Source organism: Aphis gossypii, chromosome 2 (assembly GCF_020184175.1).
Source record: "Aphis gossypii isolate Hap1 chromosome 2, ASM2018417v2, whole genome shotgun sequence".
Taxonomy (NCBI): domain Eukaryota; kingdom Metazoa; phylum Arthropoda; class Insecta; order Hemiptera; family Aphididae; genus Aphis; species Aphis gossypii.
In genome coordinates, this window is record NC_065531.1 from 86,825,269 (window position 1) to 86,852,129 (window position 26,861).

A 26,861-nucleotide genomic window follows, 5' to 3' on the forward strand; every position below is an offset into this window, starting at 1 on the left:
TGTGTATACGACTAAAATATATAATGTATTACTATTATAATATTTTCCGTATAATATTATACAGTTATATAGGCAGGTATTGCACTGTTTAAATACAGCCGGTGTTTAACAAATGTGTTTCGCACAATATAGGGTCGGCGGCGGTCGTGTGTGCAGATAACCCAAAAAGCTGCCCCCCTCTTCGCGCACACGCACGAAAGCACACACCGGTGTTTAGTCATCAAACCTGCTGAAAAAAAAAATAACAATAATAATACCTATACGAAAAAAAGGGAAAAAAAAATAATAATAATAGGCAACGTCAACAACAATACATACCGTACATGGCGACTCGCAGACACGATCCCAGCAACGCGTAAGTACGACCCCCGTGCCTATATTATAATATCGTGTGTCTTCTTTTTTATAGTTGTTTTTATTTTAATAATTTATATAATATATAAATTATTTTTTCGATCTTTCAGAGAACTCTATACCCTCGTCTCCGTAACCTTAAAAACATACATCATAGCAAATCGGATTTAAGTAGAACTTATTTAGTTTTAATACTATAGAGAATTGACCCATTATGAAAATTAAAAGTAAAAGAAATATCAGTAATAAAACGTTAAATTGTGTATGATATTTTAATTTTTAAGTTAAATATGAGCATTTCTATTTTTTAATATTTGACATACTCATATCTAGCTTAAATATTTAAACATCGAACGATTTAACGCTTAATCACTGATAACGTTCTTACTTTCAACTATGATAGTAGATCAATTAACACTGATATTATAGCTAAAAACACAAAATGGGTTCTACTGAATGCAAATTTACTATGTAGTACGTTTGCGAGACAGATAAAATACTTACGGGTGTAGCATCTTCTTAACTATATTATATTTTATAAAAACAAAAATAATTTTCGTAATTTAATATAGTGTTAAAATATACTGTTTTTGGTGATGGTGAAATAGCGAAACGCTCAGGATGTCCACACTACAGGCCCGACACCGGGGCCATAACATACCGGATGGCGTGACTACGTTTAACGAGATCGAATACGACCGCGAGGGTGGAGTGTTCCTGAATCGGACCAAGATCGTGTTGTTGATCATCATCGTATTCCTGTTGACTGCGTTCTCAGCATTTATCGGACGATACACAGCCGAACGGCAACTGAGACAGGTAAAACGAAAACAAATCGAAATATACGACTTCATCGGGTTTCACTCGTTGAAATAAATTGTCTCCTGGTGATATTATTATTTTATTACGATATGACAGTTTGACGACTACGATCATCTGTTTACAATAATTAAACGTACATAATATTATGGTCATAGATAGACATTTCGTTGAATTTTAGAGTTGACATCAATTTAAATAGGTTAGTCAAATGGCTTATACCTATCAATATTAATTCATTCAAATGAGTGTATTCACGCTATCTTAAAAAAAAATCCATTTATGTATTGATGAAAAAAAATAATTGTATGTATTTATGAGTGAGACTGGTTTTATCAAATGATTTTATTTTTTATTCAAAAAATACATCCAAACGCAATTGACTTGAAAATATTGATGAATCGTTTCAATAATATTAAATAATTAATAATAATTAATCATAGTCATTAAATATGGAATGTTTTTGAAAGATGTTGGTGGTTATTATTTGAGAAAAATAGTTAAGACTAAACTCCATTTATCTATAATCAGGTAGGTAAATTAAATTACAGTGAATATTTCGATTCGTTCCCCATTTTATTACCACTGTTTGTATAATATTTATATAATAATTTTTACGACATAGCTTAATGATACCGATTACTGTTACAAGTTAATGTGAAATCCGTTGAACCTCTAGAATATTTTATAAATCGATGTGTTGAAAACAAACAAAAAATCATTGTGCGCTACTTGTATTTCTATTATTCTCATCTTTTGAAGGGGAGTGGATGTCCCGCATATACTTATTTAATGGATAGATACGGGCACTGCCGGTTATAGTTAATAATATTATACTCGTAAATATATCATTTTTTCTATTATTATTTCAAAGTTGTGTTTGATAGATATTAATTAGGATACAATGAGTTATAATATTATATTATAATGCAGAGGGTGAATCAGTTATATATTTTTGGTCTGTCTTCTATACGTAAAACGTAAAATATTTTATCCATATTTAATTCATGAGAAAAAAAATATTATCGAAATTAAATTGTTATTACCATACTAATTATAATGTATAATATTATCTGTGCTTTTTTTCTTATTTTAGTTTAGGAAAAAGTTATTACAGTTATTAATATTTAATTTTGTAATTATTTATAACCAGCATTATCTATAGTACAAATAAAGTTATCAAAAAAATTTCCTGACAATTATTCACGAAAGTTATTATTATAGTTATTATAACTTATAATAAAAATTATAATATCTGAATTTTAACAGTGGAATCACTATGAATGAAATATAGACATTTTAATCACATTATTAAACTTTTGTAAAACAGAAAAATATTATACTGTTGTGCTTTTGGAGAAAATAATTCACATCCTTTCCCCAACCTACCAATCAGTCCAGCTTAAATATATCAATGACATTTAACGATTATTTTGTAGGTAAATAATAGGTACCTACCTACACGTTTTATGGTGTTACGTATATGAGTATATTATCATATTATTGTACATTTTATAAAATTATAATCAAACCATTATCTTTATGGTCATAAATCATATGTGTACTTTTTATCATGACACGAGCATAAAAAAAAGTTTTAAAATTACAGTATGTAAAATTATTTTTTACAATAAAAGCTAAGCTTTTACAACTGTTAAATTAGCTATATAATATAAAAAATAGCATGATATAATTTGATGTGTTACTGAAAATTCAAATTTATAAATAAATCGTTTTAAATAATCGTATTAATTAATTATTGATATTTTTTCAGTAAACTCATACAATACTGGAATGTAGTACATATTTTACTGTTTATGTATAAGTGTATTTTATGTGATATTAAATTGAATAATTTCTTCTTTTTTTCACTACCTCACAATTAATACCTTTACTACATATATTTTTTAACATATACAATATACATCTATGACCTACTTAATGCATCTGAAAATTTGAAACATTTTTCAATTAGAAAAAAGTTAAATTAAATATTGAAACAAAATTTACATAATACAGATAAACACATTATAAGACTTAGTTAAACCATCACTGTTATATCTAATTTTCTAAATAAATAAAAAAAATATATAACTTATAATAATGTCAATATTATTAAAACTAAATTGATTTTTATTTGTAAATATTATAAGTGACGTTTTACAATTTAACAATTAACTGGAAATTTTAATTGTTCCGGTTTAGTACGTTGTATTAATGAATTACTAATTATTGATTATTCCCTTTTAATACACTTATAGGTACTATAGATGTTTTAATAACCTATTTTTTTTTGTTATTTATTATTCAGAAGTAAATACTAAATTTTGTACTTTATTCATAATTTAAATTATATTTTAACTATCCACAATAAAACTATAAATTTGTAGAAAAAAAAAATTAAAATAAAAACAAGATTAGGTATATAAATTGTTCTGTATATAAAATATTGTAATAACTTATAATCTATTGATACATAGTACCTACATAGATTATTTATAATCTAAATATTAATTACAGACTAAGTAAACATGGTCATCTATTTAGATTTTAGATGGAAAAGTGTATTATTTTTAATTTGTTGTTTTATATTATAAATACTTAAAATGTTTATATTTTACGTAATAATTGAATGAATTTTTAAATGAGTTACAATTATTATAAATAGTTTTTGAAACCAATATATTAGTAATTTTAGTATAATAATAACAATAATTATAATACACAAAATATTAAATTTATATTATATATAATTATTATATTTAATTTATATTATTTTATTAATTTCATACGAGTATATTAAAAATAATTTAATAGCAAACTACTGCAGAGCTTAATTTTTATAAGAAAAAAATATTTATAATTACAAATTTAAGAGATCTATTAATTTGTACGTTTTTTGAATAATATATTTTGTTGTTTACGCTCAGAAAATTTTGGAAGATCATAATTGAGAAATAAAAAAAAATATATAAAAAACAGTTCTTGATTTTAAAACAAGACACGTAAGAATAAGTTGTTAAGTCCTATGCCGCGTACATAAAACAAAACACGTACATTGATAGGGTTAATATTGTCATTATTTAGTACATATATCGTGATTCGTTCGTAAAGAAGGCTGAATCGGGCGTTGCGGACAATCAAATACCATTTTTGGCTGTTGAGCCAGAGAGTTACAAGGTTTTTTTGGACCCAAAATTGTATGAAGCAGATGGAACGATTTCTAAACATGATGTCGATTACAGTGGTAGAGTGGAAGTTATTTTTCGACCAAAAACTGATACGTCTGTTATAAGCTTGCACGTAGGACATTTAAAAATCAATGATGACACGATGTTAAAGCGTAGACTAAGTATGGATACGCCGACCGAGCAAGTCCTAAATGTAAGTGCATCGCTATTTACGAATATAATAAATGAGTCTGATAACAGTTATTTTATGGTTGACTGTAATGATGTATAGGATGAATCTAAATATGAACTTAACACTGAAGTTGACGAAAAACAAGAAACACTGACTGTAACCGTAAGTGAAATTCTGAAATCTGGACATTACTACAGTTTGTTCGTGAATTTCACTGGCGTCATCGGTCATGATGACCACAACGAAGGATTTTTCAAGGTCGTATTTGATAAAAAGGAAGCCATTAAGAACCAATGGTATGTGGCAACAAAGTTAGCTCCTCGCAAGGCAAGAAATTTAATTCCGTGCGTGGATAATCCAAAGCACAAAGCCATTTTTGAGATGAGCGTGGTCAGAAGCAAGGACACCAAAGTTATTTTTAACACCAAAGTTAGAGCGACGGAACCATAGTAAGTACAATAAAATACGTATTATATACAGTTATTTTTAACGAAAATTGAAAAATGTTGTTCAATAAATTGTATCATTTATAGAATAATTTAAACAACGTTTGTTGGCATAGTGCAAACTGTAGTAATATAATTTTAACCATAAATTTATTATAGATCCTAAACGAAGCTCGAAAGCAATAGTTTTTACAACATAATGTATGTATTTTAATTTTTTTTTTTTTGGAAATACATTTTTAAATAGGCAGTTATAATAATTCAATTGAATCTATTAGGAAATAAAAAAACAGGTGTACATTTTAACTCGAAATTAGATGAGAATTTTTAATTGTTCTAAATGGTACTATGTTAAGTAGGTATTAAGTATTATTTTTAATAGGTCTGATATAATACTATAATATAAATATTACATTATAATATAATATATGTCTGGTAAAAACTCGAATAAAAGTTAGTCAATACTATGTTTATAATAGTTAATAGACTATAGTATATTTTTAATATTTTATTCAATTAAAAAGGGTAAGCAAATATTCAGTAAACACTAAAAAAAAAATAGAGCAGCATTATTAAAAAAAAAAGTAGATAAAAAAAATTTGGTGAATCATGTTACAGCAATGACAATCTATTCGTAGATCATTTTGAGAAAACCGGACTTATCAGACCAGACTCTTTAGGATTGTTTATGTCAAACTTTAAGTCTAATCCTATACCAACAGACAGTTCATTAGAACTGACAGTATGGAGCCCCGATTCAACTGATTCAATTGAAATGATCACAGATGTTGTGCCAAAAACGTTGGATTTCATGATGTCTTATTTGGCAACCAATTTTCCAACCAACAAACTTGATATAGTTGTTGTCCCTAGTGAAGTCATGACTACAGCAGAAAGTCCAGGCTTAATAATGATTAAGTTTGTTAAATTAAAATCAATCATACTATGGTTATATTAAATGTATAAAATAAATCTCTATTGTTATGTTTTTTTAGAGATTCAATTTTAGGTACCATAAATAAATCATCGATTATCGAATACCAGAAATCTGTAGAGTCAATGGTCGTTCATGTCGTTCGACAATGGCTTATGCCTTTGCGAGGGCTTGATCGAGGAAGTAATGAGGATAAATGGTTGAACGAAGCTATCGTTAATTTTCTTAAAATAGTAAACATCGATCACGTAAGGCTCAAATAGTTATAAAATAAATACAACTAACATAGGTAATTTATTATGTTTAATATATTGTTATCGTGTTAAGATCAAACCTGACTGGAATTTCGGTACAAGGTTTTCACTGGATACGGTTCAACCAGTTATGTTTTACGATAGTTGGACAAATTCAGAGCCACTGGCTAACTATGAACAGCATACAGAAATATATAAATACATAAGTTCTGTAAAAGGTAAATTATGTGACTATAGTTGAATGTTTTAAAAATACCACATCTATTAAAAATATATGTTTAGGTACGTCAATATTGCGAATGTTGAACCACACATTTACCGAAAGTATTTTTAAACAAACCCTAAGAGAATTTGTACACACAGAGTAAGTTTAAAAAAATTAATTTTAATCAAGTCATAAATCATTATAATAATATTAAAAACATCATAATGTAACTATTGTAACATATTTCATTATTTTAATATCTCAAAACGCCCTATGAATTAAAGCATTTAACAAATTAATGAACGAACCACAATAATATTATAAACAGTCAAAAATTACTTTTAATATAAATAATAAATCTAAATTTATTAAATATATTTTAAAATAAATTTAGAAAAACTAAAAAATAATTTTTTTAAATACCTATCATTTAAGTGATAATAATATAATACACGACTGAATTAATAACAAAATATAGAATTTTTAAACATATTCAGTAATAGTACCAAACTATAAGTACCTAGAATGAATGATGGTTTGGAGAATATTATCTAGTACTTTTAGAATTTCATTTTATTTTTCATTATTGAATCAATGTACCTAACGCTTCTTAAAAACGTTTGTATGGCAGCTAACCTTTACTGTTTGTATATGCGTTGAAACATAATACGTAATAAACCACATTTAGCCGATAATTTATTATTGTATAATTATATAATATATTGTATATATAAATAATTTTTAGAATTTACAAATATAAAGATACAATAAGTTTTTGGACATTATTAGACGATAATGTCAGAAATAAATCCATCAAATTACCTGAGAGCTCTGCTGTCTTACAAATTGTGAACACGTGGATGAAAAATAAAAACTATCCGTTGATAAAATTACAAATTGACGGTGATGATTTAGTTATAAAACAAGTAATAAATTGACTTCGATTTTTTTTTTTTTTTTTTTTTTATAATAATGCGCATGATATAATATCGTAGTTTTATGTATCAAAGTATAATATTATTATTATTTTATTTTTATTTATCTAGTTTCGGTTTGGTTATGACGAACCTAAACCCACCAACGATTGGGTAATACCAATTACTTTGACTTCTGGCGCAGCATATAGCACAACAGTATGGCTAGAAAACAATCCAGAAACCAGAGTCCCAGGATATATTTCAGCATCGAACGGTACATGGATATTGGCCAACCAATACCAAACAGGTTAGGTCAGTGATAGTTTTGAAAAAAAAAACATATCGTGTTACCTTCTATTGTCTCTGCTACGCTGAAAAATATTAAGCCACATTATATTTATTATGTTTTTAAAACCATGATTAGAAAAAAAATGAGATTGATTTGGTAAACTAATTATATTAATCAATTAATACTAGGGGCAATCTAGGTATCATAATGCTAAATTATTACATTATAGCAATTTTTTTTTTTTTTTGCTAGCATAGAAAGTATAACGATCAAAAAAAAAAAATGTTGCCTACATAGCATACACACTATGTTAATATAGGCGATAATTGGGATGATTAACTAATTAAGTTGGACGTTTAGGATAAGTAAATACCAACATAATTTAATGAAATATGCATCTCAAAACTCTTATGTTTTAACAGTAGGTATACGTACATCGCTAAAGAAAAATTAAAGACTGGTATATTTTGTTGAGAAACTCAGTTATATAATATTAAATTTGATTTGTTTGTTAAAAATAAACTAACAAAGATTAATTATTAATTTGAGACGATTGCAGCAACTGAACGATAATTAAAATATATAATTTATACCAGTAAGATAGTTTAAAATCAATAAAAAGTGACTGGGAACAGTGGGAACATAATGATGCTGATACGTAAAGAAACCTCTGTTACAATAATCGCAATAATTAACACACTTTAGTTGCATATATTCAACGATTTTATACTTGAATTCATTGTTCATATTTCAGGTTACTACAGGGTGGCATACGAGGATGCTCTTTTAGATAGAATATCCTACGAAATAAGCCATGGTAAATCGTTTGATGAATACATTGTAGCACAGTTGGTCGGTGACATTATCGAAGGAGCCTTTGCCGATGTTATCGGATTCAGCGATGCTTTAGGATTCCTAGAAAGGGTTATTCAAAAAGCGGGTCCAAATCCTGGGTACTGGAATGCAATTTTTAATGCATTTAATAAAATAGAGGTAGTGTTACACAACACTAAACATTACGATGCTCTTTCGGTACGTATTAATAATATTATATTCATACAACAATTAAAATATGTCTACATGTCATAATAATTTGGTGGTTAATAGGCTATTTGCTGTAAATTACAATTTTACAACTACCAAACAAGACATACTAGAGCCATTATAAAAAATAGTCGACATTCTTACTCATCTATTTTTATTTAAAATGTTTAATAAAATTATTTAATAATGAGTTATTTATATCCAAATATTTTGCATAAATGCCATTAATTATTTGTAGATCAATAATTAAATTCAATAATACATATTATGAAATTAAGCTATGACCATCATTCAATAAAATTATGTGTATAGTAAACGATGTATTTTTTTTCTAATATACTCCTATAATATTTCAGTTAATACTTCTTTAGAAGTATTATGCACTTAGAATCATTTATTCATCTTAAAGATTAATATGTTATTCTAGCTTTACAATAAATTAATTAAAACTAGAAAAAAAACAGTCTAAGACTAATCCATTTTATGTATTTGCATATTTTTCTGCTTAACTTTATTGTATACTTAATAAGCGCACAAAACATTTCATAATGTTTGTGATGTGATCAAATACTCAAGGTTTTAGTCAATTAAAAATTGAATATTTCGGTAAATATTTTCATGAATCAATGTGAACAATTATATTTAATTTTGCGTTTGTCCTAAAAACAATAGAGGTTTATTTTTATCTTAAATTTTTTTTTGCATATTTAATTGTATATATTTTTATGTATACGTGAATTTGTGATGATTTTTTAATACATAAATTTCCTTACTCTAGTTAGAATAGTCTTTAAACATGTCAAATCCGATTACTGATTTCCAGAAAAGTAGAGAATATGTCATTTATAACAGCAAATAGCTTAACCAAACTTAACCAAATTATTCTAAAGATTGTGAGATATACAATTCCTAATAACGAGGTTTCTGATTATTTGTAGAAGACACTTTTTTTTTAATCTAACTACATATTAATTATTAATAATATTGAAATACTTCTGTAAATCATAAACAATAGTTAATGAGCAAAACATATATTATTAATAATAACTTGCATTTTACTCAATAGAACTATGGTTTAAATCAATTTAGAAAAATAAAAATATTAACTTAAGTTATCAGTAAGTGAATACTTAATTAAATATTTATACTGAATGCTTATTAATTTAATATTATTAAAATCTCAGTTAATTTCAGTCATCACTCAGTATATTATATTATATCATTGGAAAATATGAATTCCTTCGTTTATTTATTTATTCATTCTTAGTACCCAATATACTTCAGTTTTATTTTAATTAATTAATAAATCATATTCATACGTTAAAAAATATTTTCAAGAATTTGATATGTATACTAGGCATCTAACATGCTAATCAGTAAATAAAAATAAAATACATTTGTATTTTAGACTTAAGTCCCTTATAGTGATATATAAAATATTTTAGTTTATTTTTAAATTTTTATATTAATTTAAATACAATATTTATACCTGAAGGTTTATATGGAAACGGTAGTTGAGAAAGCATATGATATGTTTCAAGCTAGTACAATTGATTCACCGGACAAAATATTAGGTAAAATGGATACATCATATTTTGCTGGACGTGTTGAATTGAAAAAGTGTGTCTTGTGGGCTAGAGAACAATTTAATAATTGGAAGCAGACTACAACTGAAATAAATCCGTAATTACATTTTCATTATTATTATCATTAAAATTAACCATCGTTATTTTTTTTTAGTTTTTGGAATTATTTTTTTTATTTAAATGTATAATACTCGAGAACCTAAAACATAGCTGTCGATCAACGGGTATTAATTGGTATATGAATTTCAGAGTGCTTCTTGCGTCTCGTTTTCTCTATAACTTCATAGAAATTCAACAATCTATGTGTCCGTGACAATTTATGATATTTATAAGCCTGCTAAATACTACCTATTTATGATTGACTCTAAAATAAGTATGAATAATAAATCATTTTTTTCTATAGATTTTTTCATATTATTTCTAAATTATGACATTCCAATAAATGGCATATTATATAATAAAAATAATATTAAAAATAAAAGTACTTATAAATCATGAAATAATGAAATAAATTTTCTGATATTTTTTACAATGGTACAAAAGTATTATTTTAAAATTAATAATAAAAATAAGAATTAAATAATTTCTTTTGTTTTACTTGAAATTATTTTAGTGGTATTAACCGTTATCTTATTTTATTAAAATATTTTCAAATAACGCTGCTGGTGTATTCAGTATTTACTATTCTAGTCTTAGTGCTTTATTTTAATAATTTTCAACCGAAAAACAAGAAATTACAAATATTTGACAAACACTATTATTAATATTTTTAAATTCAGTTTTACTATAGGTATGTTAAACAATAAAAAATGCTTCGTTTTTAATTTTATAAAAGTGCCTTGGGAGATGAACATTATTATGACTTGAAATGCACAAAATTGATATCATAAATTAAATTTTTTTCAAAGTTAACAATAATTTCAAATAAATAATACAAATAAGTAAATAAATTAATCGAAAAGTCTACACTACATAAGCGTATAAATAAAAAGAATCTTATATAAATATATTATTTTTTTTTGAAAAACGTTTCAGATGAAATTAATTGACACAAAAAATAGAAGTAAAACAAAATTTAATTCATAATATTAATACTAAATTAAAGGTACATTTAAAATTCCAATTTTATATTATTATACGCATATAATACAGACTACCTATTATGTTTTTTAATTTGCCAGTAGCATAATTAATATAAATGTACCTAGGTACTGGAGATTATAATTATTGCTTATGTAATTGTTTTATCACAAACAAATAGCTATAAATTTTCATTGTATACCTAACCTAATCTTTATAGGTACATATATATATTTAAATTATATTATTACTAGCTGTAGCAACTAAAATTACATAAAAATATAATAGGCTCTCAAATAAGTTGAAATCAACTTTAAAATTATTCGAGTTTATTAAATACCTAATTAGGCAATTATAGTAATAACCAATAAAATTTGTATAAACTACCAAAAATTTTATGAAAAACGAGTGCAAATCATTTCAAATATGAATTATTAATGAAAGTTCATTCGGATGTGTTGTAATTTATAAGTTAATTTAACGTCCAAAGTATAATATATACAGAGCACACTCACACATACACGTATATACACACCATACATATATATTCATTATATTTTAACTACGAACTTAATTTTCTTTAAGAAACTTTTGTATTTACTAAATGATTCATGTGTAAGGTACAGTACTAACTTGTTAATTTCCTTTACAGTATCTCACCAAACGATCGTAAATCCGTTTACTGTACTGCCATGCAATATGCCACCAAGTACGATCATAGATTTATGTTGACTAAATACGCAAGTTCTAAGTGGACGGCAGACAGAAAATCCATAGCCAAAAGCTTTTCATGTTCTCGGAATTCACATTTTTTACAAAAGTACATTCAGATAAAAATTAAACGACCAACAGATAATATATAAATTCTATATTATGAAACTTTACAGGATATTGTCAGCAGGAGAAGTGAAATTTGACGATTTGACCGACATTTGGCAATCGATTTTAGATAATCCAACGGCGGGTCAATACCCATTCAATTTCTTGAGAAACAACTGGGAAACGTTATATGAAGAGTAAGTTTAATGTTGCATTTAAAAAACAAGTGATCATTTATGTAATGTATGAATTAGATATGAAGAAACTAATGTTGAGTTATTGAGTACGATGTTACATGCAGGAATCCGAGCTTTAAATAGCTTAGCAGATTTCGAAATATTACAGAGCTTTAATGAAAAATATTTCGGTAACACTGCCTCACATCGGAATCCAACATTATTGGAAGTTTTGCATTTTGAAGAAGAAATACTCAGACAAAAGATCGTCTGGAAGGAAAAATATGAAACTGTGATATCCAGCTGGATAACACCGAAGTCAGCCAAGAGCAATTTTAGAATTTACAAGATTGAAGATAGACTGAAAGCCAAGACCAAAGATAGCAAAAATGAAAATAACGATATAAAGTCGGGTGAAGAAAAACCATCGGTAGACGGTGTAAAAACCGAAGAATCCAAACAAGAAAATATTACTCCTCCTAAAACGGATGCATCCGAAGCAGATCAACCCGTGGTAGTCAAGGTGACCAAAAGTCTTGGGAAAGAAAAACCTGAACCCGCTGTGGTGGTCTCCGCCGATGAAAACGCACCGCCTGCCGTGACTGTGGCAGCCGCAGAAAGTACACCGGCTGCAGTTGAACAAACCAAACCCGCCACTGAAGAAAATAAACCCACCGTTGAAGAAAATAAAATAGCCCCCGATGAAATGAAATCCATCGTTGAAAAAAATAAATCAGCTGCCGAAGAAATTAATAAGCCCGCAGCTGTGACCACGACTGAAACTAGTAAGCCCGCGACGACTCAAGACGAACAACTTACTCACCCCGTGAATATAAACGAAAAACACGAACCGATTGTCGGTACAGAACCCGAGAACGAAGTCAAAGGCCCCAAACAGGAGACAACAGAAGAGAAAAAAACCGAACCGTCCAAGAAAAAAAAATATAAAAGGAATAAAATCCCCGACAACAATACAAACTGAATTATGAATACTATAATAATACTAATTATCGTCACATGTAAAAATATAATCCCACATTGACACGTAGTGAATTGTTTCCAGAAAGATTACAAACGGAAATTATTCAATAATGATGTTACTGTCATTATTCAATAATTTCCGTCGTTCCACAATTCACGCTTGACATTTTTTCAAAATAAATACAATCGTTTTGAATTATGTCATAGGAAATATATTATAATAAAATCTATATATATATAACCATTAGCCGTACTAATAACAATTTTCCGTAATAATATTTTATTAAATCTACGAAAAATGTATTATTTTTTATAATGTTAACGTCTTTATTGCTTTGTATATTAATAATTTATAAAACAATCTTATGGTGTCTATCATAATAATAATAATAATAATAATAATAATATAAATATAAATTTTAATAATAAAACAAAATGTTATTATATAAAATAAAAAAAATACATTATGTCGTCTCTTCTTTTTTCGAACTACCTAGGAATGCACTTTGATAATGTGGCTTCCACGATACCGTTGGACGTAAGAAATCTAGATGATCGTACAAATCGTCTGTAAGAAAACATGGTGAAACCAACAATGTAATATTTTTAATCTCAAGGTTAAGTTACACCAGTAAATTTTCAGTGTGATATTAATTACTTTCCAAATATTTATATACTCCGTATAATATAAAGGTAACTAAGTTTATATGAAAAAAAAATCACTGTAACGAATGCTGTGAAAATCATTTATTAGTCTTTTCTCTTATTACCCGGCCAACATCCCTTCTTTAGTTTAATCCGTTAAAATAAACAACATAATATTATTATTTTGTACTCAAAAGTATAGGTAGTGTTTGAATTGCATTTTTTTTTCAAGTTCCGTTCTCAACATTAAATATTAGCTCTTAAATAAATTAACAGATCCTTAATAAACACAATGATTAACTACTTTGGAAAGTAAATATTTGTCGGCATGTATTCATTTATTATACATAATTTATATACCTGCACGTTTAAAAGTACTTTCGTCAATTTCCAAGTACAAGTTTTCACCAGTATCATCATCAAAATTGTGGTCACGCGCACAATTGTTGTAAAAAGTTTCATTCGTATAGCTAGTCATCGGCAATCTCGAATCGAACATATTATTTCCAACGTTCATACCACAATTGCTGGCAGTACATATCACTTCAATGTTAGGGTTTGATTGTATGTCAGGAGACATCCGAAGTTCAAAATTGTTCACGTACCCTGTATTACATTATACAAAAAACAAATGTTTATGATATAGATTATATTTGTAGATAGAATATTCTCAATTTTTTGAACGAATATTACAAAACCTGTATTAATTAGTATTAGTTGCGTACCATAAACACTTTACACCAAAATTGTTTAATTTAATAAATCAGTAAAAATATACTATAGTCATTTTTAATCCAACTATTAAATAGGCTTTATTTGTTATTTATAAAAATATAATATATTCAACCGCATAATATGTTTAAAAATTTATATAGAAAAACCATTATGATTGTAATTTTTTTCCAATACCACCGTTAGTACGAGCATATTATCATAGTATGAGAATCTCTCCTATGGTTCATAAGACTATAATTTTAAATTTGTTAATACTACAAGCTTATGCATAATTGTAATAAGTTGTGTTCATAAGCGATACAAGTATATTCGATGACATGTTGGTCAGTTTTATCAGCTTTTATATAATAACATTATCGCGATGATGAGTTAGTTATAATAACTATATTAACAAACATTTCTGACATTATTCTATTATTGTATTTAGATTTTCGATTATAAGTCCTTTTGTACCGACAAACACATAAACAGTTATTGTTATAAATTCCAAACGTACTTTGAATTTTAAGTTGGTTACAGCAATAATAGCAGCACATCATTATCGCCAAACATATTGTTGAAACTATCAAGAAGATCAAAATAACCAAAATGTCGAAAATCCAGACCGCTTCATTGTCTGTTGGCTCTAACTGAAGGGCATTGGTGCATTCACTGTCATCTAATAATTTAAAATGAATATAATATAATTTGTAATTTTATATTCAATGCATGAATATATTTTTAAGAACATATTTATCCATAGAAATAATAACTGATTTATTTTTATTGTAGGTCAATTATTATGTACCTACATCTGCTTCAAACACGTATTTAATAAAATATTAATTATCAAATATGACGTATTAAAATATACGTATAATATAATATAGTCATATAGATACACATAAAAATATCTTTCAACAATTATTTTAATAGCTGAATGTTTCTACACAGTTTCATTATTATTTAATTTAACTATACATTAATAGTGTTTATTGACTTCTTAGCATTGATTATTAAATTATTAAAAAGATAATAATACCTATATCAACTAATTGAAAATAATTTGAATACCACAGATGATATACAACTTTTTTTTTAAAGTAAATTATTTTTACGAATTTTTGTGATATAATATTTATGATAGATATAATATAAAATACAATTCATCTAAGACTATGGTATCAATTTTTCATTGTATTCTTTTATACAGATATAAATATATGTAAATTTTCATATTTACTTGAAACACTGCTGTTGCATGCTACACATCCTTTAATATGATTACAAATTTCCATGGTCGAATTGCACATACACATACGCAAACACATATCTCCGTAATAATTTTTGGGACAAGCTACAATGGAAATAAATAAATCAATGAATTAAACTCAAAATCATAGAAATAATAATTATACTCAGTAATACAATAGTATGCACAAGATTAACTGTTCTAATAGAGCAAAAGAAACTTATGGTTTTACAATAAAAATATTAAGAAAAAACGCTTTTATGGTGCACATACAACACGTGATTTAAGAAGAACATATTTTATTTTTGGTCGAAACTTAGGCATTTTTATAGCAATGTATCGTAACGAGCAACCTTTACTTAATATAAATCATGCCCTTCTATAATATCAGTTCACAAGTATTTCTTCCATCTCATAAAAAGCACAAGTATTATAATATTAAATCAATTTTCACACTTATAACCCATAAAATGTTTCAATATTAAATTATTTTCTTGGAAACTTTATAATACAGTTTACTTATACGCTTTTAAAATTATCATGTTTGAATGAATAGATTAATCACAAATAATTCCTAAGAGTTTTAGACATAATGAAAATGGTTATTTTTACGGAATATGAACTCTGGATAACTTATACTTAACCATACTAATAAACTATAAACTATCTAGTCGCAATAATCTAAGTTCTTTATTTTTATTTTGTATTACAACGAAAATTATAATTAAGACTACATCGGTAAGCGGCTATTCAATAACAATATTTATTGTGATTTATAAATGTTTTTATTTTATGTTCAATATTTATTATCGTATAATAAAATAAAAATAATATGGTAAAATTAATTAAACCAAAAACTCTATAAAATAATTAATATTATGTAACCATTAAAATGTTCACTTATTAAAAAAACAGATGATTACTGTACAACTATTAATTATTATTTCTTAACTACAATAACAAATATCTGATTCGAGGTTACATGTTTTAAAATATACATTTTTATAGTTCATTCATTTTGACTCAGCTTAAAATATATTAAATAAAAAGTTACGCCTGAGAAACCAAGAAATCTACGTAAATGCACGTACAATTACATTTTACAGTTTTCTCTCTCATGTTGTGTAGGAAAGATGACTTTTTAATTTTTTATAAAATGCCGAGTTTAATGTTTTATATCATAATAGTATTATTATTTATTATTCACCGTAAACTAGAAATACTCGGAATTCGGTAACAATACCCATACGATTAGAATCCTTGGTAAAAAAAAAAATAAATAAATAAAAAAATAATAATAAAATAAAATAAAAATGGAAAATCAGCCATGCCAGTATTTTAAAATTAAAATAAAAGTGGCTAAGAAAAATGTTTAAGTTAGTTAAGATTTAGTTATGTAAACGTTAAATAGAATAATTAGTTATAAAGTGAACAATTTTTAAATTAACTCGATTAAAGAAGTTAATTATAAAAATTACTACTAAAACATAACATACAGTTTTAATTTTGTCTTCAAATAATAATTAAATATTTTATTAAAATGCATCCTACTATTCTTTTTTATTGCACAACACTATAGCTGTAAGTAGTTTTCTATATAATTACGCAATTACATGCAGTTAATGCCAACTATCGATCGAAATAAGCATGAAGTAAATCTTCAACGTAAAAGAGAAAAAAACGAAAAACAACGAATGCGAAAAGTTTGTCGTGATATTGAAAATTAGAAATCGTACTAATATTTTGTTGTAAATTATTAGTGGTAAAAAAATCAAAAAATATTGCAATTGCTACCGAATTTCGACAGGTTTATGTGCGTTTTGCTGGGTCGATGTCACAAAGTCGGGAAACAAATTGGGCACGTATTCGGTGTAGCCGGAATTGTTATTATTGTGTTACACAAAGTTCCGGTCACCCCTTGAAACAGTGACAACCGTTAACCAGACACTGATATAAATGGTTAACCGTAATTTTCCTTATATTACTGTATATGAATACCTTGATATCGGGTTGATATTTTTGTTTCCTAATGCAAGTTTATTAAATAATAAAAATATATAATATGCATTTATCATATTATTTCTGTTAAATCCCAATTCACCACTATTCGTATGTGTACAACCAACGCTTAATTGAGAGCTGGTGGGGTTTAAATATTTTATTGTTTACCTCTGATCGATAATACTTTTTTCCTAGAAAATATTAATAATTTAAGTTATGAAAATTATGAAGAAAATATAACTGTTTTGATGGCGAGGAGCTATCGAACACGATATCCTAATATGTTGTATTATTATAATGCAAAAAAGAGTTGTGTAGGTAGTTTTTATTTTTGCCGAGTGCGATGAAAATATGTAAAGCCCACTCGCATGATTTATGACTAAAATTCTTTTCATTATCTATGACGTAAGCACCAATTAAGATTTTTTTCCCCACACTTCACTTTTATAACGTTTCCCATTAAAAATTGTTACATGCCTTTGATGTCGAATCAACTATAATCCTTGGCGATAATTCATTCATATAATAATGGTTGTATGTAAATGAAAATGTCATACCGTTAGTTTATCACAAATAGAATTGGTTATTTCTACAATAAAAACTAAAAACCTTAAAACAATATTAATTCACCGACATAAAATTGCATTTGATTGATGCACAAAATATTTAGACTCTGTACTCACTATTATAGTAATTTCTGTAGCTGCGACTATATGTTTAAAATAAGTGGTAAAAATTATGACAAAAGTGCAAAATAATAATTACAATATTCTACATTAGAAAAAAAGTTTAAATTGAAAATCAAGATGACATGTCAACCAAATTCATTATCAAAGTTGAACTGTATTTTTACTCTGATTTTCTTTTCTGGTAAACTTTCTTTTTGTGTAACTTGAGAAAAACGCAGTAAGCTCGTTTTTGACATATGTCAAGTTACAACAATATTACTTTAGAAATTTAATGTATGATTTCAAACAAAAAAATAAAACCATACGTTTATAATTTTAATTCTAATGGTTTATAGTAGTAAAAAGTGTGTATGCACCTAAATATAATATGAACGAGAAATATGCAACCAATTCAAATCTAATTTAATATGTCATAATCATATATTATTTTATTAATACACATACAAATAGCTTATATAAATTTGAATAAAATAATTATTTTTTTTTAACTTTCAAACATACAATGCATATAATTAAAAAGTAATTATATCTTTCTTGTTAATCTTTTAAAATAAAATAAAGTATAGTAATATATAATACAATTATCATTTGAAAAGTATATTATTTTGTAGTTAATATTACCTATTTAAATTATTAATTAGTTATGTATATTTTAAAAGGTAATATCAAAATATTAAATCTTAAGAAATAATCTAAGTCTCTGATCATAAGTAATTCATTAAAAGTGTTTAAAAGTATTAAAGGCTCAAGTATTATTTAATTATTTAGCAAAATTTGTAACTAATTATTAATTTGTACTTATGCTAAATTGTACAGGTATTTTATTCTCACGTGACAGTATATATTATTACTTATTAGTCATTTTTATTACTACCTATATCAAAATAATATGAACATGATTTTTAACAATTAAATTATTAATGTGATAATAAAATAAATATGATATCTCAATTAATTTTATACTAACTCAATGATTTCATAATAATGTTATAAGAACATCGTACACGATTCATATTTTAGTTACCTGATCTATAGATCATCATCAATAATTTAACTATAACGTTAGTTGGTAAGACTAAGGAATATTATATATTAATAAACAAATTTAATTGACTTAAAAATATGAAATATTAGGTAATAAATTAAGACTCAAGAATATTCATATAGTTTATCAATGTTCTAAAAAAATATTTCAATTTTAATTGTCTATAATAAATTACTGATACTAAGTATAAAGATTAATTTAAAATTGGAATTTTTAAATAGATACATGAATTAATTTAAAAAAATGTATTCATGTACCTAGTAAACTTGCATAGTTATTAATATTTGAATATATCGCTGTATATAGATTATCAAATTCATTAAGAATATTATACTAAATACAATTAAATTAGAAAAAAATCATCATGTATGTAATGTATGCGGTATATAGTATAAACTACCTATTTGACTATTTCACATTAATGTCTTATAGTTTCCAATAAAATCGATTATTTCGTTGTATTCACTGTCAACCATCAGTGTAATTGAATTTGTACCAATTTTCCTAAAACTCTATAATTTTTAAAATTTCTCAATCCACTTATCAATATTATAACTATGTTTTTCTTTAAAAAAATCGTATTCAACATTATATTATACCATACTGTTAATATAATAATAGCAAAATTAAATAACGAAAATACAAATGATTATTTCAATAAGTAGATATGCATATAATATTAATATATTATGATAGATGGGAGGAATGTATTTTTGTAGTTTACATATTTAATATGTAAATATATTAATATTATTTATATTAAATAAAATATGTTTATTTTACTTAAGTGAGTACGCTATCTATTGGTCTTAGTCTAGAAAAAAATACTTTTAGCATTAAAGTCAACAACTTTGTTTTGTCTAGATAGCGTAAGTATTTATAAAAAAAATTGTTTTATCTGCAGCAATTCTATAACTATTATGATATTATCATATAATTATCTTCAGAACACATTTTTAAGTACATTGTAAATTCATAAGAAGATATGATAAGATATGATCTTGGTGATAAATTCAATAAAAAATTTGTTTGTGCGTATTGTTGTTCTTAATATTGATATTATAGAATAATAAATTATAATGTTTAGCAAACCTTCCGAACACGTAGGCCCGTAAAATCCGGGATTACACAAACAAATTCCATCAGATTCCCGACATCTTGATTCGTTGTGACATTTACAAGTTGAATTGCAGTTTAAACCATAAGTACCGGGTGGACACGTTTTCTCACATTCGTTTCCGAATAAACCGAGTTTACAGGCACAAGCTCCTATTTTACACAACATTATAAATATGGTTATCAATAAATGAAAAACTTCGTACTATAGTGATTAGTTTTGAATTTTGGATTATTTTAATCTATATTCTAAATAGTATTTATTATAAAATATCATCCCAACCATCTAAGACCACATTCTTATGTCATTAACTTTTGTATCCTCTATTTAGTAAGATTTAAAAAAAATTGTAGGTACATACCTATCCATCTAGTTTCCAATTATGTGATCATAGAATATGATTTATTAACAATCACTCAAATGTTAATGTTTTTTCTGTCTCATAACCAAAACACATTTAAACATAAATTATTCCGTTCTAAACGTTACGTCTCATTACTCGAATTTCATTTCGTCACTCAGGAATAATAATATTCCAAGAATATATTTTAATAGTACCTACGCCAATTTTATTCAATATACCCCATGCGGACAAGCACCATAGTATCCGACCTGTCACATCATGGAAACACAAATTATACGTTCTGCATTAATGCATAATATATCACTACAACCGTTGATAGGTCGTTTATATTTGCATGTGCCGATAATGGTTTGTATTAATCATATTTGTGCCAATTACAAGTGCACACCGTTTTATTATTTTCCCCGTCGATTCTAAATTTATTTCCAATAAGACAGTTCTCTCCCGATAGACCCAATGAACATGTACAATATATCCTTTAAAAATAAACAAATAATAGTAGGTCGCGTAAATGTAAATAATAGTATTATGGTGAATCAAATGATCGGACAAAATTTAATTTCGTATTAACTAATTGTCTTTGATACTTTTATCCACAGACATTTACGTATAAATTCGAGTTACCTACCCATAAATGTATATCTTAATGATAATATTCGTTAAGATCAGTTAAAATAATTTTGAATTTCGCGCTGTTATTAAATCGTTATATTTTATGATTATTGAAACTTTAATATAATACATCGTACCAATAATCGGATCACATAGGGCACCGTTTTGACATTTGCATTCGTTTTGACATTTATAGCCATAAAATCCTGATGGACAAATCGACGAGCAATATTTTCCAGTATATCCTGGAGTACAATGACAATCACCTGGAAAATAACTTTATTATAATATGGGCTATAATTTAACTTGGTATTTATCTGTAAAATAGAATACATATTTAATATTTTTAACGATTGATTGTACCATTTACTGCATCACATTTGGCGCCGTTTTGACATTTACATAGATTTTGGCAATCTTTTCCATAATAACCCTGGGGACAAGTATGCTTGCAATTATTTCCTAAATGTCCTGGTTGGCAAGAACAAGATTCTGGAAAATATCTCAGTGTGATAATTATATTTTTATTAACAATATTGTCAAAAACTATTAGGTATAAATCATTTTTTCAATAGTAGTTTATATCTACTAGCATCCATATATAAATATATAAATATACCTATATATGTAATTGATGAAAATAAAAGTTAAGATATATTAAATTGTATTATAAAAGAACTCACAAAGTGATCATTCTGATTAATTTATTTATGAAAGAAAGTTATTTATATAAAATAATAAAATATTCGTTATTTTAAAGTTTAAAATTATGAAATTATTTTTTAAACTATTAATTTTGAATTATAATTTAAATTACTTATACCATTTTCTGAATTGCATAATGTACCATTTAGGCAATTGCATTTATTTGATTCAACATCGTGTTCTTTATATTCTGTTAGACAAGTACAGTCACCTGCAAAGTATTAATATAGTTTAATAAATTATTATTTAGTAAGGCTTAGTTTAGTTAAAAATAATATATTAAATATAAAATATAATTTATCATTATTAGATTCCAATTATAAGATGTTTTACCATTAACTATATCGCATTTTGTACCATTTTGATATTTGCATTCATTTTGGCATTTATAACCATAAAATCCTGGTGGACATTGTACTTCACAATTAATTCCTGTGTATCCCGGTAAACAATAACAAACACCTAAAAAATATCTTAATATGAGTGCCTCTAATAATACTATTTAATAACATTTTTATTGAAAACAAATATATTTGAAAATATATGTACATTTATGTTTATAAATACTACAAAATAATAAAATATTATACCGTTTACTGGATCACATTTTGCACCAGCTTGACATCTACATGCATGTTGGCATTCATAACCATAATGTCCAGATGGACATACATTTTCACAATATTTTCCCCAATATCCTCGTTGACAAGAGCAATTACCTATGAAACATTATTTTATGAATTATTTTAATACAATTTTTAAATTCTATAATTCTGAAAAATTATATTATAATCATATTGATTGTATCGAATTACAATAAAATTGTACACCTACCATTTAAATAATTGCATGTAGCATTATTTTGACATTGGCAAGTTTGCGTGCAATCAAATCCGTATTTTCCCAATGGACAACCTTAAGTATATAAAATTGAATTACGTATTAACGAGTACATATGTTTTTTTTTTTAATTGATTAAAATTTTTAACTGTCATAAAATCAGTTTAGGTACCTATACGTCTGCGGCAAGATGGTCCATCGTAATACTTGTCACAGCTGCACATATTCGGTGAAATACATTTTCCCCATACACAATGATCTTTACAGACAGGACGGCAATTTGTCCCATTTTGGTTTTTTTCGTAACCTTTACAGCATGTATTGATGATTACATAATTGTTTTCTAACTAAACAATAGATTTATTAGATCATAATGATTTATAGCTTCATAAAACATCTCTCTATTATTTGCAATAATATACATATTATATAATATAGCATTTTACCACTTATTCGGGGTGATGGAAATACTTTTATATCAATCGATAAGAAATAAAATACATATAATTATTTTTTCAAATCTTACAGTAAATTTTTCAGAATAATTCAAAAAACCACAAAAGATTTAATTAAAATTACTCAAACCTATATTAGAAAATATTAATTTATAATAATACTAAACACTTACACTTTCACTAGTTATTTATTTTTATACATCAACTATATTAATCAACTTCTTAGTAATAATTGTATTGTTATACTTTGTTTTGTCGTACCAATGATTTTTTTTTTTTAGTTACGTCCAAAGCAAATACATTATTACATAATATTTAATTTTAATTTAAAGATTTAAAGTACCTACATTAATTATATAGGTAGTTAAAATCACTTACTTACTTATTAGTTTTTTTAATACAAAATATAATAAACTAAAAGTGTTAAATGTAATTCAAGACAATGACAATACGCTAATACGTTTTAAATTAATTCTTATACTAACATATCAATTTTGAAGCACAAATACATAGCTCAAACAATATTATTTATTCATTTTATTATTTATTTACACCATAATATATGCATTAAAAATACTGAATAATAGTAGATTTGAAGTAGTGTTTATTCAATGTATTATTTTTTAATTCAGATATAGATCAATATAATGTATACAAATACAAATTTTTTTAAATTATAAAAAATACTATCAAACTCATAAAAATAAATTTAAATTTTTTCAATAATAACAATAAATTATTTCAATTTTTTTAAGGGTTTAACAATAATTTATACCTTCCTTTCTATTATTATTAAGTATTTCTGTGCATTTCTTTTGTATATTCTATTTTTGTTGATTTATTTTTGTTTTTCTATATAAAATTAGATTTAAAATATTAAGTATATATATGTATATAATTTTTGACTTTAAACTTAATTTAAAAAATGTTCTATATTATTTTAAAATTCAAAAAATTAATTGCCCATCATTGATGAATAAGTTTATAAAAAAAATAAAACAATATATTTTGTATAATAATTTAACTCGTTAAACAATTTTCTTAATAAAACTAATTAATAAATCAAAATATTAAAATCTATTAAATCTATTATATTTAAAATATTATAGTAGATTTGTAAATTATTTTAGATAGTATAACATAGAAGCAGCGACACAATTTTTAAACGATGTGTTTGAAATAAAATGTTCATAATTTTTAATACAGTGTATAATTCATGCAAATAATTTGTTGACCATTTATAATGTATCAGGTTATTAAAACTTCAAATCACTATACAACCAAATAATATCATCGCATAACATATTAACTTTTAATTTAGGAATATTCATTATTTTTTTAACTGTAAAATGATTAAATATTGTCAATATATAATATAACGAGTACGATATTACTTATTACAGAGATAACTTTAGGATTAAAAAAGTATTTATAGCTTATAAATGTATAACTAATAATTACAAAAATCATATAGCTGTAGTACATCAATAAATTATTATTTATTCCCATAGTAACTATACTACTAAGTACTATTTAATTTAATACATTTAAATCTTATAAGACATAAATTAATTTTAACAAATAACAATATAAATCAGGACTTACGGTTTCGGTTTGAATCGGATCTATAGTTTCAGACACAAAATAACATACAAAATTCCAATTTTTTAAACAAAAATATGAAGTTTGGGTCGAATGGATTTTATATTTCGTGACTGTTCGTTTTGAAACGTAACTAAAAATTATAAATTTTAAATTATTTTGTCTTTCAATTTTTAAAATAGATAAACATTTTACAAATATAATGTTGGAATTGTCAAACATGTAAAACAAATTATGTCCACATTTTAAATCAACGAACATTATTTAAATTTTAACATTTCAAATCAAATAAATACTAAAAATATTTAATAATATTTTTTATGCTCAATTTTCAATAAATTCTGAATAATAAATTAGAAAATGTACTAGGAGATGCAATAATGACTACTTTAATAAGATTATTATTCTATACATAAAGTTGATATAACGGAAAACAGAGGTTTTGTAAACGATATAGGACAAGATTTAAATTATACTAATAATAATATTTCACTAATTGTAAAGATGTTTCGTTATTGTTTTTATGTATTTATAACTTTAGCAATTTTAATTAATTTCGATGAAATTGGGTTTTTGAATATCACTCACTTTTTGATATACGTGCAAATATTCCGTCCGGTAAGTTTAGAGCTGTTTGAGTTATCGAAGATTATTTGTGTAGAATTGTTAATTCTGAATTTCGTGAAGTTTCCTACGATAAATTGTGTAGAGTTATCAATAACGATATCTGTCAAGTTATTGTTAATGATATCCATAGCATTTTTAATGAAGAGATCCATAGTTTTGTTGGAGCTATATTCCGAGTTGTTGGTGATAAATTCTATTAAACCGTTGACGTTGGGTCTTGCGTTGGAGATGCTGGTGGTGGAAGATACAGGACAGTGGACGCACAACCCGAATAACGCGACCGCGGTCACAAGAACGAACCGGACGTCCATGTTGTTGACCGTTATGGCAATAAGTATAGCGGCAAATACCTACTACAAATACAACTACCAGAAACTTGATTCATCGGCGTCAGCGATGGTGTTGATTGATGATGAATTAAATCACTCACCACAAACCGAGTGTACGCACTGTGACGGTATCGTAGAAACTTGAGCAAACACAACGGAAGGCTCAACATAAGTGCACCGCGGTTAAACGATGCGAGTTTTCCGACGGCCAGTCGAAAAGTGCTGGACAGCAGTGGTGGTTATTGATAATGTGGATGATATAGTGCCGTAGGTATGCGACAGTCGATCACGTGGACACGGCGTAAATAATTATCGACCAAGACGATAAATGGCATCATCCCGCCCAATCGATCATTTTACGTTGTTATTTTTCCATTTTATCACAAACTCGTAATGATTGACATAACGATCTTCGCGCACTCGGTATAATGAGTTTGATAGTATCACGAGCTCATAATACAAATATAACATTATGGGACTAGTATATTATGGTTAATAATTAATTGTCTTCGTGCCCCAATCCGATCCAATTCTGTGAACAATTTTATAATGATGCAAACCAAGACACCAGGTTTTCTAGTCACGTGTATGGGTCTT

The 26,861-nt window shown here is 25.9% G+C and overlaps 2 protein-coding genes and 1 long non-coding RNA gene across 6 annotated transcripts; 1 reads left to right on the forward strand and 2 right to left on the reverse strand.

Moving 5' to 3' along the window:
* Nucleotides 1-1,025, reverse strand: LOC126549933 (uncharacterized). Its single transcript, XR_007603905.1, has 3 exons — nt 940-1,025; nt 319-491; nt 1-226 (listed from the first exon to the last, which is right to left on the reverse strand). It is a non-coding gene; the product is annotated as an uncharacterized LOC126549933 (long non-coding RNA).
* LOC114119352 (aminopeptidase N-like) lies at nt 222-13,727 on the forward strand. 3 transcript variants are annotated; one of them, XM_027980876.2, is made up of 15 exons: nt 222-355; nt 963-1,173; nt 4,261-4,557; nt 4,636-4,985; nt 5,601-5,900; nt 5,978-6,164; nt 6,244-6,388; nt 6,453-6,534; nt 7,121-7,301; nt 7,422-7,599; nt 8,336-8,613; nt 10,121-10,308; nt 11,944-12,111; nt 12,179-12,307; nt 12,365-13,727. In XM_027980876.2, the coding sequence occupies exons 1-15, from the start codon at nt 324-326 to the stop codon at nt 13,266-13,268; spliced, it is 3,630 nt and encodes a 1,209-aa protein (XP_027836677.1). In that variant the 5' UTR covers nt 222-323; the 3' UTR covers nt 13,269-13,727. The 3 variants fall into 3 exon arrangements, with proteins under 3 accessions (XP_027836677.1, XP_027836685.1, XP_027836692.1); XM_027980884.2 differs by having other exon boundaries at nt 4,288-4,557; XM_027980891.2 differs by having other exon boundaries at nt 4,291-4,557.
* Nucleotides 13,571-26,861, reverse strand: LOC114120001 (protein draper-like). Of its 2 annotated transcripts, none has more exons than XM_050200429.1 (14): nt 25,897-26,861; nt 25,312-25,441; nt 23,424-23,598; nt 23,246-23,326; nt 23,002-23,130; nt 22,745-22,873; nt 22,554-22,622; nt 22,070-22,198; nt 21,844-21,972; nt 20,706-20,882; nt 15,870-15,983; nt 15,144-15,305; nt 14,273-14,518; nt 13,571-13,835 (listed from the first exon to the last, which is right to left on the reverse strand). In XM_050200429.1, the coding sequence occupies exons 1-14, from the start codon at nt 26,244-26,246 to the stop codon at nt 13,732-13,734; spliced, it is 2,124 nt and encodes a 707-aa protein (XP_050056386.1). In that variant the 5' UTR covers nt 26,247-26,861; the 3' UTR covers nt 13,571-13,731. The 2 variants fall into 2 exon arrangements, with proteins under 2 accessions (XP_050056386.1, XP_027837563.2); XM_027981762.2 differs by having other exon boundaries at nt 22,530-22,622; nt 25,897-26,859.